We start from the raw sequence: 15,792 nt of genomic DNA, 5'->3' as shown, positions 1-15,792 counted from the left end.
CGATGACTTCCATATCCCCACTCATGTGCACCGCCCTTCCTTGTGACTATAAAAGGAGGAGGTGGGCTTCCTTAGGCGTGGTTGGCAGCAGGTTCTCCGGTTTTTCTCCCTCAGAAAGGCCTCAGCACTACTGAGCACTCACCTCAACCGACTCCACTCCTAGCAGAGACTTGGGAGCTTCCCTCCCTCTCTCGCTTTGCTTGTATCCCCTACTACAAGCACTCCGGGTGCAAGATAATACAGCGCCCTCGCACACCCCCTTTGCTGGACGTACGGCCCCGCGGCCGGAACCAGGATAAAACCGTGCGTTACTGTGTTGCCTCTTGCATCATCATCTGGGACGAGGAAACACGCAGCATTTACTAGTTGGGATTCAGGCCCCTCGGGTCGGAACACCGACAGAAACCGTCTCAAACACCATCTTTGGATATAGGCAGGAAGACATGCTACATGTTATAGCCGCACAATCTATTCCTCCTATGGTCTTTTAGATAAGTGAGTAGTCTTTATGTCCCCTTACAATTAGCTTTCTTTTTTCAAACATAGTACAGACGTGAAAGCTCACACGCAGTACGCAAATCCTAAATCTATGAGCAGCTTTGAAAGACTGAGCTTTCATTAGCTGGATTTGAAGGGCTAATGTATAATCATTAGCTAGGGAGTTTGCTAATTTTTAGCCCGAAAAAGTCTAGATTACTCACCTCATGTATCATCAAAGTCGGAACAACCCCTAAACTATATTTTGGTTCAATTTATCCTCTAAACTATGTCATTCTAATTTACCCCTTAATAAGATTATCTTTTTATTTAATCCACACACTAGCGAAGTTTTGAGTTAAAATTTTACAGGATAATAGCGGACATCATAACATATTTTAGTAAAATATGTCACGATTTTTTCATCGTTATTTGATGGGGTATGATATTGTAATAAAAAATTAACCTTTATAATATAAAATTATAGAAAAAGTGATAACGAAAAATTATAATATACTTTTTTGACATACATTGTGATGCCTACTAGAACCGTGCAAAATTTTGCATTAAGATTTCACTTGTATGTGGAGAAATAAAAAAGACAAATTTAATTAGAAGGCAATTGAACCAAATGACATAGTTTAAGGGTCAAATTGAATCTAGCCATAGTTAAGGGGTTATCCATACTTTAGCCATACTTGAGGGGAGTAATTTGGATTTTTTTTTTCTTTTTAGTTCATATTTAGTCTCCTGTTTGGATCATCTAGAGATAATTTTTAGCTTACTAAAAACTAGCCCCTGGATTCAAACAGACCATCACCGCAATGCTTAATTAGGGAATGTCATGGTAATGATTGTTGTGCAAGTTTTGTTTACAGTGCCCTCGTCACTTGGATTTTTAAACCTTAGTGCAAACTGCATTCTACAAGGCTAAAAGAATCTAATATGGTAATTCTTTGGCTCTGATCTTGCTGGCAGTCCTGATAGTTGAAACTGGCTGTCAGCCTCCAAGTGTAGTTGAAGACTGGAGCTCATAGCCGTTCTTGTTTCAACCCTTCCACATTTTTGTCTGCAACTGATGATCCTTTTTTTTTCTGAGCTCCAATGTTCGCTGTGAGGCAAGAAACCACGGCTTCATTTTGAGCTGGCCCATACTCGCATTCGTGTACTTGCTTTGTTTGCCTGAAAAGGTACAATAGACAACAAAAAAAATCTTCTATTATCTTATTATTTGGCCAACAAACGGAGCCTCCACGTTCGCTCTAAAGGTCTAGAAATTCCCACGTTAATCAGAGAAAAATAAAAAAATAAAAATTACTCACCACTGTCATTACAATAAAAATTAGGCTAAAATACTCATATACCTAATTAAAAATTACCCACCAATGTCATTATGAAAAATTAAATATAAAATACCATTTATCTATGTGTCAGTTACAAACATACTATTAATAAAAAATAAAGCTAACAATAATCAATCAAAATAAAAAGAAAATAAGAATAATTATATGCATAATATTATTAAAGCTCAACAAATCAAATTGTTATTATAGGTAGATCATATTTGAATTATTTTAATCAATAATAAGACATAATTTATAGTAATGAACATGGTGATGCATGATAACAAATAGTATAATCTTTAAAAATAGTAAGAATACAACGACATGTAATTTTTTTAATTTTTAATACAAGCCGCGCAAATGCGCGGACCATACGCCTAGTTATCTTATTATTTGGCTAACAAACAGAGTCTCCATATTCGCTCTCAAGGTCTAGAAATTTCCACGTTAACCGTAGAAAAATAGTAAAATAAAAATTACCCACCACTGCCATTATAATAAAATTAGCCTAAAATACCCATGTACCTAATTAAAAATCACCCACTAATGCCATTATGAAATATTAAATATAAAATACCATTTAGCTTAGCTATGTATCAGTTACAAACATATACTATTAATAAAAACTAAAGTTAACAACAATCAATCAAAATAAAATGAAAATAAGAATAATTTTTATATGCATAATATTATTAAAGCTCAACAAATTAAATTGTTATTATAGGTAGATCATATTTGATTTGAATTGTTTTAACCAACAATAAAACATAATTTACGGGTGATATATGGTAAAAAATAGTATAATATTTAAGTAAGGATACAACGACATGCAAATTTTGAATTTTCAATATTAGCCGCGCAAATACGCGGGCTATACGCCTAGTTACTATAATAGCGACTTCAACAACTTGTTATCATCAAAACAAAACAAGATACCTCTTCATCCCAATCGCATCTGGCAGTGAGATAGGCCAGTACCAGCGTCTGAACAGCGGTTCCGCCAATCAACCCGGACCAGATTCCCTGCAATTTTAGGCGTAGATCGTCAATCCAAGTTGAAACTTGCTCGATCCAAGACTACTCTGCACAAGTTCGTCGTGCAGCCTCCAGCCTCTCGAGCAAATTTGGAGCATTACCCCAACTCCGAAACGCAGCGGCCAACCGAGTACGACACCGAGGGGGATGCCGACCAAGTAGTAGCTCCCGATGTTCACGTACGCCACCAACGCTTGCCATCCTGAACCGACAGCCACCCCTGCAGCAACACTTCCAACGCAGAGCCCAGGTCAGTGTCACCCAAGCATGTTTGGCCATGGCGCCGCAAAGAACATGCCCCATCTGGTAGTTCAGGCTCGACCAGCGGCTTGCCTGAGAGGACTGGCTGCACGCTGTTGAGGAGGACGGTGAAGGCGAGCAGCACGGACAGGCTGTGCACGGCGGCGAGCACGACCTCGCTGGACGTGAAGAGGAGCGCCAACTGGTCGTTGAAGTAGAGTATCACGCACCAGAAGAAGAGCCCGATCAGCACGGAGGTCGTGATGGAGACGACGATGGCGAAGCGCGCGCCCTTGCCGCTCCCGGCGCCGAGCTCGTTTGCCACCCGCACGCTGCCATTCGCAGAAAGCTGCTGGTTAGCGCCGATCGATCAGGGTCAGCCGGTTTGTCTGCTGAGACATCCGAGTTCAGAACTTCAGACGCGTACCCTGTTGCTGCCAGGAAGCCCAATGGGATCATCATCTCCCATCCGTTAATCGTCAGGCTGCATGCGGTGGGAACAAGAACCAAGCCAATCTTTCCAGTTAGATTTACATGGATGCTAATTTGGATCGAAATGGGAAGTTGAAGTGCCAGTTACCATATGGAGAGTGCGTCGACAGCGATTTCTGCGTTCTTCAGGTACCCTGTTAGCAATATCAACACTCTGTAGTACCAGTTCTCCAAGCTGCAGATCGAGATAAGCATGCAATTCGTTAGTGGCATGGGTCTGGGATAACAGTCAGATGTTCCTGTCAAACAGATGTACCAGACCAGAGCATCACTCCGGAGGCCGAGGAGAGCTTGACGAACTCCCAGAAGTCGGCGAACGCCTCCGTCGAGAACCCCTTCCAAGACAGCGGGCATCCCCCGCCGACGACGTACAAGAACTGGCCCAGCACGACGAGCCACCACGACAGGTCCGCGGCGACGACCGCCCCGACGATCCCGAGCTGGAAGCGCTGCACGAGCAGGTAGGTCGCAACGACGTGGATGGCGAGCGTGACGCCGGCGGTGACCGCGGTCACCCAGTTCTTGAGCTGGCTCTGCAGGAACCGGGTGAGCGGGACCAGCATCGCCACGGCGAAGTGCTGCGGGATCAGCCAGACGCTCATCTTGCCGGCGAGGCGCGCCAGCTCGGGGGACTGCCCGATCAGCAGCAGCAGGTCCTCCATGAGGATGTAGGTGGGCGTCAGCGCCACGGCGAAGAGGAGCAGCGCGATCCACGAGCGCTGCAGGTACACGCCCAGCATGTGGTACTTCTTGGCGCCGAACGCTTGCCCGCACAGCGTCTCCAGGGCGCTCGCCATGCCCAGCTACATCGAATGAATCACAAGGCCAGGAATTTTTACTGTGATCTATTTGAGTGAAAGTTCATTATAGTGGGATCGATTATATTGCGCACAATTTGCGACATTACTAACAGTGTACAAAAATGCTAGCACAAATCTGATTGACAAAAGAGTAAAGTTTCAAGACTCATGTCAACCAGACTTTTTTTTAGTTTTAGCCATTACTTAATGGTAATGACTTTATTACGGCCTGCCGAACATTTGCGGTATCGTACAGCAGTCTAAATTGGCCCTCCACCACCGCGATAGCAGTGACACGTGCAAACGACCTCAAAACTTAAAAAATTTGTAGTTCTTAAACCATATATCAAATTCAAATTCCGATTGCACAACTTTATCTCTTTCGAGGAGACCTTCAAAACAAGACCCCACTTGAATATATTTCGACGATAATTTTTCAAAACACATAAATTGCTTTATGTACAATGAAAAAAAATGCTAAAATCAATTAGTCAAAATGCTCAGTCGATCTGCTAAAGTTGCCTATCATTGATCATGCGATCAACATTTACCTAACCAACAAAGTTGTTTACCCTTATCCACTATTGACATTAAACAATCTATCTTCACAATATGAACACTAATATCCACTTAACTGAACTCGGGCATGTAAAAGCAACATGATGTAAACTCATAAGCAATTTTTGCAAACATCATAGGTAAATTAGAATACGCGAAAAAGTATTTTCTCTCAAAAAAAATATGTCATCAAAATATAGTGGTGTGAGATCTTGTTTTGAAGTTTTTATTGAACCAAACACATTTGTGCAATCGGATTTTGATTTCGATGCTCGGATTTGAAACTATGATCTTTTTTATTTTGAAATCATTTTCACGGATGTGCCTTTGCTTTATCTGGTTGCCCTCACGTGCATGCACAAATGGGCGGCCGTACGACCGATCTAATTTACGGCCGGCCGTAAGTTAGCTGTGTCCTTACTTAATTGGTCATTATTGGTCAAAAAAACTTAATTGGACTTATTTATAGATTAGTTTTACAGAAATGTATGTATGTATTAGACACGAAGCCTCGATGTACATGTGCTGAAGATAAGATATTTTTTTTTGTATTTTTCTTATCTCTGCTTACTATTGTATTTTATACACGGAATCTTGGTACAGTCGTAAGCGGAGGTACTTTACCTCTTTGCAAATGTTAAAATATTCATCCTTTTGTTTGTTTAGGCAATCAATTGATATAATTATATTACAAAATGAGTTAACTTTATATTAGCAAAACTTAAAATATATATATGCATAAGAATAAATAATCTTTGCTCTTGAGACGAGTAATTTATTTGGATTTCCAAGTTTCCTAAACATAATCGTATATTCATTTAGTATAGGTCAATGACTAGTATTATACAAAAATGTACGATATTTCAAGTATCTTTATTAAGTAATTTATTTGAGTTTCTTAGCTCCTCAATCAAATCACTAGAATGTAGAAGTCAATCACTAGAATTATACCTCAAATCACAAAAAAAATGTTACATAATTGCTATTTATCTACCACATCATTTTTGGCAAAAAAATATATTAGACTTATGTTCCAATACAATAAGTGCCAGACCTGGAGCTCGTGTAACCTGTACGAGATGTAGGGTAGGTATGTTATGTATAGATACGCCATGTAACTACCCATACCATATCTTGTACCTGTCGGATCGGATAGAAACCACCCGAAAAGTACACGGGATAAACTCTAGATGTCGAACCGACCTATTGTTTCCATGTAATCCTACTCCCCGGCCTATATAAGGGCGGGCAGGGACCCCTCCAACCCAATCGACCCTCTAGGGATACCAAAACATTCCTCCTAAGCAATACAAGCCACACAGGACGTAGGGTATTACGCAACTCTCGCGGCCCGAACTTATCTAACCCCTTGTGTTGCTTGCACCATCGTGCACTTGATCTCGGCGCCTTCCCCACTATCATCCACCTACCTAAGGGTATCCCTAGGTAGACGTGACGGTAAAACACCGACAGTTGGCGTCCACCATGGGCCAGGTCTCCGACGATCTTCCAACGAACTCGATGGCATCTCCCAACCATGACAACGCTCTCGAGAAGGGCACGACCTTCACCTTTGGGTCATAGACCTACATCGCAGATGGCTCAGGTGGTTTCACCAACCACCTCGACGACCATGAGAGTGTGGAATCCAACTCCACTGATCAACCTCCTTTGAACAATCCTGCAGCTTCAACAGCCAGGACAGAGAACCCTCCTGAGGACTTCCGGGAAGAAGAAAATTTTGACCTAATCAAAAGGTACTGGACTGATCCTGAGGCAGCATCCTCCCCTCAAGATTACAATCCGGATCCACTCGAAGCATTGGGCCGTGTCTCGAAAAAGATCGTCCAGTGCATCAACTTGGTGCAAACCACTCTAAAACAGAGTGGCGTTCCATATGTCAAGAGTTCTACAGCAGCAAAAAACACCCTACCCTCAATCAGAGGACGCCACGGCTCATCTAGACCGAGTGGACAAATCCCTCCTAGAATGCATTAATCTCGCCCAAACCACTCTAGGGGAAAACAACGTGTCGATTGCCTGAAATCCTCGGATAACCAGGCCACGCTACCCTGGACCAGATGATCTTGTTGCTCAACTGGATCGAGTAGACAATTCTCTGCTAGAATGCATCAATCTAGCAGAGAACACCTTGAATGCAAAGGAGCATGACGCTCCCAAGGCAAAATTCAATCAAGATTTTGACAACTTCATGAGTGGCCTTGACAATACTGATCCGCTCGATTCTGAATTCATTCAGATCGACCTTGAATTCCTTGATCCAAACGATGATCAAGAATTCATTGACTATCATAGTCTGGACATCCCGGACAAATTCGACGACCTTGATGACTGGTCTGACAACGTTGACCGATTCATGGAGGGATTACTCAACCCACACATGATAAAAGAACTCTGGCAGAAGTCAAAGGCCAAAAAGAAGTGGGATGATTTCCAATCTGGCCTACACAACCAGCAGGCATCTAAGGAGCATATCCCGCGACCTGCTACTCAGCGTGATAATTGCGCAACTACCCAAACTCAGCACAAGTTGGATGACGTGGCCCTCCGGGCCGAGATGGGACTGCCTCCCCCGAAACCATACTATTGCACCCTGAACTTTCCTTTCGGGCTACAAAATCTAACCACCGTTTTTCGGGAGGTTACCGAATCAAATATCCTAACAGACTCTGAAAAGGGTCTAGATTCCTTACTTTCGATCGGGCAAGGGCAGACCTCTAGAGATCTCGTAGACCCCGTAACTGATCAAACCAAAGCTGAGTTAGAGGAAGGCAATCCCATCAACCCCCTGACTATAAAACCAACCCTAGAGGGCTAAACCCTACATTGTCCCAACTCTAGCGAAGAACTCCCCTACCAAGAGGGACCGGCTCTACCACCTCCACGTGAAGAAGAAGTCACCAAGGACCCGTCCTGAGAGGTCAACATGGTGCCGGTGTGGCTCATGGAGATCGACGACGAAGACGACCCGATGGAGCGAGTGAACCTAGACGACTACAACTCTGACGACTACAAGGTGTACCTCTCCGATGACGACATGCAAGCGAACCAGACCAATGCAGAAGCAAAGGCTAACCCCGACTACAGATCTCCTCCTCCTCCACCAGCAGTCACGATCACCGTGAAGCTAGAAGATGAAGACAAGGAGATCAAGAAGGCGCGTTGCAGGATCCGCAACCAGAAGCGCGCCAAACGCCGCCAACGACAACTCGATCACCTTCACGAAGATGTTGGAGAGTCTCATGACTACTCCAACAACGATCTACACAACATCATCAACATCGGGCGAGACATCCGCACCGTCATCATCTCAAAGCACCAAGAATGCAAGGAAGCCGAGGTGTATTGCCCCTCCTCCAATTCTCACATCATCGACGACCACTCGAAGCCGGCACGAAAGAGGCCGAACATCAGGGCCCATGACTCGGAGGTTGGCGTATCTAGACCAACCCCTCCACTCCAACAAGGCAGACGAGCTGCCCTCATCCAGGAGCGCTTTGAGTGATCTCACCACAATCACTGCCCCTGGCATCCTAGTGGCAAGCACTCGACTTACGAATGCCGCAACCTTCGCCACGCTCTGGGGGCACCGACAATAAGAAAAAACCATATATTTCTGATAGAAACTAAATGTTCAGGAAAATCACGTGGAAAGTGTACCATGAGAACTAGGAGAGACATGTTGACTGTACCGTTGGATTTCAAATCTAAGGGAAAGTACATTGGGCTTGTGTAATAGGCGGTTTCATGCAATTACACAACCTCTACAATAGGTTGTATTTTTCATTGTCTGGTAGTAGTACTATATCCCTAAATTTGTGGAATGAAAAAAAAAAGAAATATTATTAGTAGCATGACATCCACTACTCGTACAATGGTGAGCCGGGCGAAGCTAGAATTGAAATAACCCTAGTGCACTCTCTATTGCATAGAACAAAATTGATATAATTTACATGGTAAAAATTGAGTCAACTACTAGTAATTTATTTTTCACCATGGTGCACGTGCACCGGGTTTAGCGAATGTGGCTTCGCTTTTGACGGTGAGTGAGCGGTCTCATAGTCCTTAATTTTAGCCTATGAGGTGGTTGTTTTCTGAAGCAACCACCTCGTTCTCTCTTCTCCCTCTATCCTCCACATTATCAAAAAAATCTATGTGGATTTGCATAAGACAACCTATAAAACCGCTGACGTGTAGCAATGTGGATAGTTGCTTGGGCATAAAAAATTCATGAGAATGGCAATTATGCATTCCGTTTTTCAGTGAAGCAACAATCCAGACAAATTTTTTTTGAGAAAGGACTATGCATGTCGTATGCCATGACGAAATGGCAGACCAGGTCCAGTTGCAGATGGTGAGGTGGTGACCACATTGTACAGCTAGCTGCCGCTAGCCTGCTACGAAACAAGCAATCAGACCGCCACAGCCCGCGCCACACATGCACGGATCGGAGTAACAACCAAAAACTTTAGATGTGCACGACAGCGATCGATCGAGAGCACTGACGACACGAGACGCGCCCGGGTTCACGCATGCGTTCAACCGGGCCACGACACAGCACTTCGTTTTCTAGTCTCGCTTAGAAAAATGACGAGATGCATGCGCCCGTCTGACTAATTTGGCACGACCAGTGTACGCCATCCCGAGATTGGATTCTTTTTTCTGAACTGAACTGAAGCACACGTACGTAAAAGTTGTTTATATATGGCTTGCTGTCTATCGTAGCCAGCAATCATCCGCATAAAATAGAGCCCCAATCTCTGTCGACCCCAGGCGCGTCGTCTATCTCAAAAAAGAACGTAGACTTTAAATTAAAGGTGCTGGTCCACACTAGATAGAATTTTTTTTCGCGACCGTAGTTGAGCATGTATTTCATTAAAAGCGAGGGTAAAGAGGATATCTGATGATATGATGTGCTACGAAAATCAGATTTAAACCAATGTAATCATAGGTTGATTTACCCTACTCCCTCCATCCCAAAAAAAAGATCCAACTTTCGTTTCTTGAGGAGTCAAATAATTTCAAAATTGACCAACTTTATATAAAAAAATCGCTAATGTTTATGTCTTCAGTTAGATTTATTATGAAAATATATTAGATGATTAATCTAATAATATTTATTTTGTAACATAAATGTCAATGCTACTTTGTATAATTTTGGTTAAATTTAAAATTGTTTGATACCTCAGGAAGTGAGAGTTGAATTCTTTCTCGGACGGAGGGAGTAGGACTTTCAATGGAACCAGTCGTCAAGGAATTAAAAACGGTCTTCCTTATCATGAACGACTGAGTACGTACGCGGCAAATGTCGATTGTTGCGTCCAAAAGTTAAGAGAAAACAAAACCCAACCACAACCGTAATCATGCGTCAGCGAGATCTAATTGATTGATATTGGATTTTAGATCAGGTTGTTTTGTTTAATTTTCTATTCTTATTTAACTGTGATTTGTCGTCCGAGTATGATGAGGTTTGGTGAAAATGGGCCAGCATATAGAATCATCTAGGGGCAATAATGAATCCTAACCCCAAGACCATCATGTACATACCACTCTAAAAACTATTATTTTTTCTGCTATATCAAACTATTATTTTTTCTGCTATATCAATGAAACTCATACTATCTTGTGTGGTTCGTTCAAAAAACAACTATTATTCCCGGCCATAATATACCACATCTATCAATAGCCTAATCAATTATTCCCCTCTAGCACTCTCACCCTACAATAATCTTTTTGTGCTATTTAGTTGTCCATTATTGATTTTCTCCTTAATGATTCCCTGTATGAAACTTTGGTTTCTTCCTCTTTCCTTTCTCTCTCACTCGTTTAGTATATAAAGCAACATCATTTGAAAGTTCTAAGTACCACTACTTAAAAGTGTTGGAACTTCGCTAAGACACTCTCACGTCTAATAAGTGTGCATGGCAAAGTTCTTTGAGCTTGCTGTCGGCGCAAAATGAAGTAGAGCTAGCAGCGTACCAGGAATCCGAAGTTGAACCCGGCGACCACGGTGGCGGCGATGGAGAAGGCGGCGAGCTCGAGGTCGCCGAGGTGGCCGATGAAGGCTTGCGAGACGACGTTGATCCCGTACAGCGCGATCCGCTGGAAGATGGCCGGCCCCACGATGCGCGACAGCTTCTTCGACTCCGCCCACCACTCCGCCGCCGCCCGCCTCGCGCGCCCCTTGGCCGTCGTTGTGATCACCCCGTCGCCGCGCTGCAGCAGCAGCGGCGCCCCCGCCGCCGGCGCCTCCATCACCCACCGCGAGACGCGAATGCTCCCCACTCACTGGTTTGCTTGGTTGCCAGTTGATGTGTGGTTGGTTCTGGTGTTCTGCAGTTCCCGTAGACTTATAATATAAGTGAAAAGTCCGGTTTACACCCTCCAACTATCGTAAAAGTCTAATTTTCAATCTTTAACTACGAAACCGGACAGCATAGGCCGTACAACTGTCAAAACCGGGCAAATTTGGCCCCTGGGGTGGTTTTGAAGGTGGTTTTTCATTTTGTGAGAATTGAAAATATTCAATTTTACACTAAAAATTTATAAGTAATTCATTTTAAGTAAAAAAATTATGAAATGGGTATCAAAAGTTTTCTAAAAATGTAACATATCTATTGTCACATGACTTGTGAGATATTCAGATCCAAATTTTTTATGTTCATAATATTTGGCTACTTGCAGTTATGTCTATTATTTTTAATAACTAAGATTCAAATAGAGCAATAATAGATATGTTACATTTTTAGAAAAATTTTAGTACTAGTTTCATATTTTTCTGATTTAAAGTGAATTAGTTTTGATTTTTTAAATCTAATTAGATTATTTAATTTTTTTTAGAAAATACGAAACCACCTTCAAAACCACCCCAAGGGCCAAATTTGCCCGGTTTTGTCAGTTGGATGGCCTATGTTGTCCGGTTTCGTAGTTGAAGGTTGAAAATCAGACTTTTGTGATAGTTCGAAGGTGAAAATTAGACTTTTTCCTATAATATAAAGGGTTGGAGACGGCTCAGACGGGCCCAGCGTCAGCGCGTAGCGAGCGAAAAAGCCATACAACTACTCTCTTTGTGGAGTGGGGCCATCTGCCGGACAACCAAATTGGCAGAATCATCACTTCATCAGCATGCTTGTTTAAGACTTTGGCGAGGAGTGATTACTTCGGATTTTAATTAGGGAAAAAATGACTCAAAGGAGGACAATATGAAATGGAGTCGTCATGGATGACCTATTGACCTGGACGCTCGACAAAAGTCTAAAAACTTGTTCTCTTTCTCTTTTTTTACAAAAATACGTAACACTTTTTGTGAAGTAATAAATAACATTTTGGACCTTGAAATGACCTATGACTTTATATTTTTAATCGCAGCTATTGACCGTGCGGCAGGCAACGGTGAGTAATCCCTCAAACATGAATTGCAGCTATTGAAAATTACGGCTCTAAACGGCTTCTGTTCCGTTGGGGGTACAATGGGTTGATCATTTTTTTGAAGATATTTTGGTGTTCAAATTGTAGGTACAATGGGTCGTATTTAAGTGTTTGTGGAAACGAATTGTTAAAGTATTTCAAAATTTACTCTGTAATAAAGTTGTAATTTTTGAATTCTTGAATCTTAATCAAATTATATATTGAGTAACTTTTGATTCCAACGCGTTTTGGTGTTAAAATTGTACGTATAATGTTGCTCGTGTAGAAATAACAGATGTAACAAGTTGTAGTTTGATTTAATTAAAATTCGAGAGTTTTCTTAAAAATCCCTAAGAGGAGCAGGACTGCGGGTTGATTTTATTAAAAGTTAAGATTTTTTTCAAAAATTTCACTGAACCTAGACTATTGGACTGCGGGTGGATTTCAAATAAGTTTTTTTTCGAAAATTTCCTGAGAGCGAAGACGGACTGCTAGTTGTTTTCTCTAACGTCTGAGAGTTTTTTTTTGCAAAATAATTTAGAAACGCCTGATCTGGGCCATCCACCCGGCCAATCCGATGGTGGGGAATTGCCGGTGACGTGGCCATGCTGTCTGCCCACTGTTTGGTGCGGAATTCGTATATAGAGAAGATTGGAATCTCATACCCCCTCACAAGAAAGTAGGAATAACGATGATGCTCCAACTTGTTACGAGTGGGTAAGAAAGCTGGAATCTCATAACCCCCCCGCCCCGTCACAAGAAAGTTGTGAGCATGAAGTTCTGAGCATCAACCATCAAAATGCATCATCGTTGTCTTAATCGTCAGACGACACGATCGACAAGGCCTACCAAACTACGACCGCAAACTCAATCCATTTTGTGCATGCCATGCACGGTGCTAGATGGCTGCCCCTTCTCCTCCCTCATGGAGTCGCCGCAGGCACCGCGAGGCTGCCGCGGACGTGGCACTCGCCGACGGCGGCCATGGACATGGCGATGAGCGACCGCTGCCGGGCGCGCGGCGTGGTCCCCGCAGCGCTCACGCCTTCTCGTGGTCCAGCGCACCCCTCGGCTCTCGGCGTCCTTCTCGCCAACAACGACAGAGACCATGCATGATGCATCCATGGCAGCGGCGCCGTTGGAGGCTGCTGTGGACAGTGGCGGACGCAGATTTTCAATTTAGGGGGCTTGGTTCTTCCTCCTTCCTATCTCCACTCATTTCTTCATCTTTTTTTCTCTTTTTCTCTCATATTTCTCCTTTGATTTCAATGTAGATTTTGGGCAGTAGGGGGGAGCCCCCCTAGCCCCCTTAAATCCGTCCCTGGCTGTGGAGACGATTTGGCCGACGGAGAGCTGCAGCTTCGCCGCCGCCGCTGCCGCCGCCACCGAGTGAGGTTCTGTGGGACAGCGGCAGAGCTCGATTGGCATGCCCGTGCCGAGACTAGTGGAGGTGCTGCTGGGCATGGTGCGAGGCATCCTGTTCTGCCGCTGCTACACCAGAGAGCGTCAAGCCTCCACGCTACCGCTCGTGTAGCCATTTTCTGGATTAGACAAAAATATATAAACGAGTTTACCGATCTATCTTTTACTGATTAAAATATTCAAATTAAAATAGGTACCGGTCCCACCATATTAGGTACTGGTCCCACCAAGGCGGTACTTCTCATCACCTTTTTTGGTACCTCATATTTTTCAACCGTGAATAATTCTTATTTTTCCAACCACAGTAATTTTTTAACATGTTCAAATATTCAAATTAAATGATATTGTAATATTTAACAAATTCTTATCGACTATATATAGTATACGGTACTATCACAATCCAAAGCTAAGGAAATAAATTGAAACCATTGATTATCTAATTTAGCCTAACTTATTTCATATTCTATACTTTGCCCATTAAAAAAACACTTTGCAAATTTTCATTTCTAGCACCAGTAACTAACTTTCCTTTCGTCTGCCTACAAACATACAGGCACTAAGGGCAACTCCAGCCTAGGCTCTCATTTGGTCCCCTACTCTAAATTTTAAGAGTTTAGAAAAAAAAATGAACTCCAATAAGCCTCCTAAATGGGCTCCTATTTTAGATGTGGAATTTTACGGTGCTTGGAAAAAAAGATAACCGTTCATCAGTTCAGATCTAATGGTTTAGAAATGAAAGGAACCTATTACGAGGAACTAGATACCTATTATAAAGAACTGAAGTTGTGGGCCAGGAACTCAATACAAAATAAAGTCAAATGGGTATATTTGTATTTTCTTCCCTTGTCTCTTGTACAGGTCCATATGTTCATCGAATTGATTTGAACAAGCCATCGGCTCGCTGAACAGGGCACCTTCCGCCGCCACATCGCTGGCGGCACCATGACCAGCCTATCTTGCTCTCACCGTAGCAACTCCCTCGCTGCCGGCGCCACCATGCCCCATCCATCTCACTGTCAACTGCGGCTCACTCTGGCACATCTGTCTCCATAGCACGTTGCGCCATCCCTCTCGGTGCCGGCAGCGATCTTGGCGCGACGAGGCCCGGTGCAGCCCCCATTGTGCCGATGCCCTGATGGCGAGCCGAGGCCCAGTGCTGCCCCCAATGGTGTCGAGCTGCCCGATGCCTGGTGGCTGATGAGCGGTGGCGTGGGACTCCAATGCGGCAGTATCGGCGTGGAAGGGTGGTTGGCCTCGAGGCAGCGGATAGGAAGGAGCAGCCTATTTTTTTATTGGGACCGATCCAACTGGTGGGGAGGGAAAGTCCAAAACTATCCCTGTTTGCACTAAAATACCATCTCTAAAGATCAATGGTTCAAAATATTTAGGTGTGGAGGAACTACTAGTTCCTCTCAAGCACCGTAACAAACCTCATTTTAGATGGGCTCTTAAATTAGCACTCCAAGTCCCTAGGAATAGGAACCTCCCATCTCCTATCCCCAACCCGCCGCCGCGCGGGCCGCCGCGCCTCCACCTCGTCGCCTCCAACTCCACTTCTGCCCCGCCTGCAGACGGCTGCCTTCAACGCCACCGGAACGAGCGAGCCCTGAACGGGGCCGGCCCCTCCTTGGCTACTGCACGCCGCTACCGCTGCACTGCTCCTGCGCGCCGCCGCCGTGGGTCGGGTCTGCAGCGCCATTCCAGCTCCTCCGCACCGCCACCGTCGAACGGGCTCGTAGCGCTATCCCACTCCTCCGCGCTGCCGCCGCAAGCCAGGCTTGCGGTGCCGCCCCTGCTCCTTGCGCCATGGTGGGGAGCTCAGGCCCGCAGCGAGGGCGGATCCGGTGAGGAGCTCCGCGTAGACGAGGACTGCGCAGAGGAAGTCAACGAGGAGCCGCGTGAGGACCGGTGCTGCAGGGGCCGCGGCGGATGTATCGCTGGTCACCGGCGCCGGTGCGGATGTATCTCTGGTCACCGGCGCGGGCGCGGCCTCGCCG

General features: G+C 44.3%; 1 protein-coding gene across 1 annotated transcript; it reads right to left on the bottom strand.

The window, feature by feature from the left end:
- Positions 1–1,572: 1,572 nt before the first annotated feature.
- Positions 1,573–11,271, bottom strand: LOC120677266 (protein DETOXIFICATION 27-like). Its single transcript, XM_039958413.1, has 8 exons — positions 10,946–11,271; positions 3,849–4,390; positions 3,676–3,762; positions 3,523–3,579; positions 3,189–3,427; positions 2,957–3,075; positions 2,757–2,843; positions 1,573–1,659 (listed from the first exon to the last, which is right to left on the bottom strand). The coding sequence occupies exons 1-8, from the start codon at positions 11,219–11,221 to the stop codon at positions 1,612–1,614; spliced, it is 1,455 nt and encodes a 484-aa protein (XP_039814347.1). The 5' UTR covers positions 11,222–11,271; the 3' UTR covers positions 1,573–1,611.
- Positions 11,272–15,792: the final 4,521 nt, after the last annotated feature.

The sequence above is a fragment of the Panicum virgatum genome, chromosome 6N (assembly GCF_016808335.1).
Source record: "Panicum virgatum strain AP13 chromosome 6N, P.virgatum_v5, whole genome shotgun sequence".
Taxonomy (NCBI): domain Eukaryota; kingdom Viridiplantae; phylum Streptophyta; class Magnoliopsida; order Poales; family Poaceae; genus Panicum; species Panicum virgatum.
Note: the sequence above shows the minus strand (reverse complement) of the source record. Positions and strands in the feature narration are given on the sequence as shown.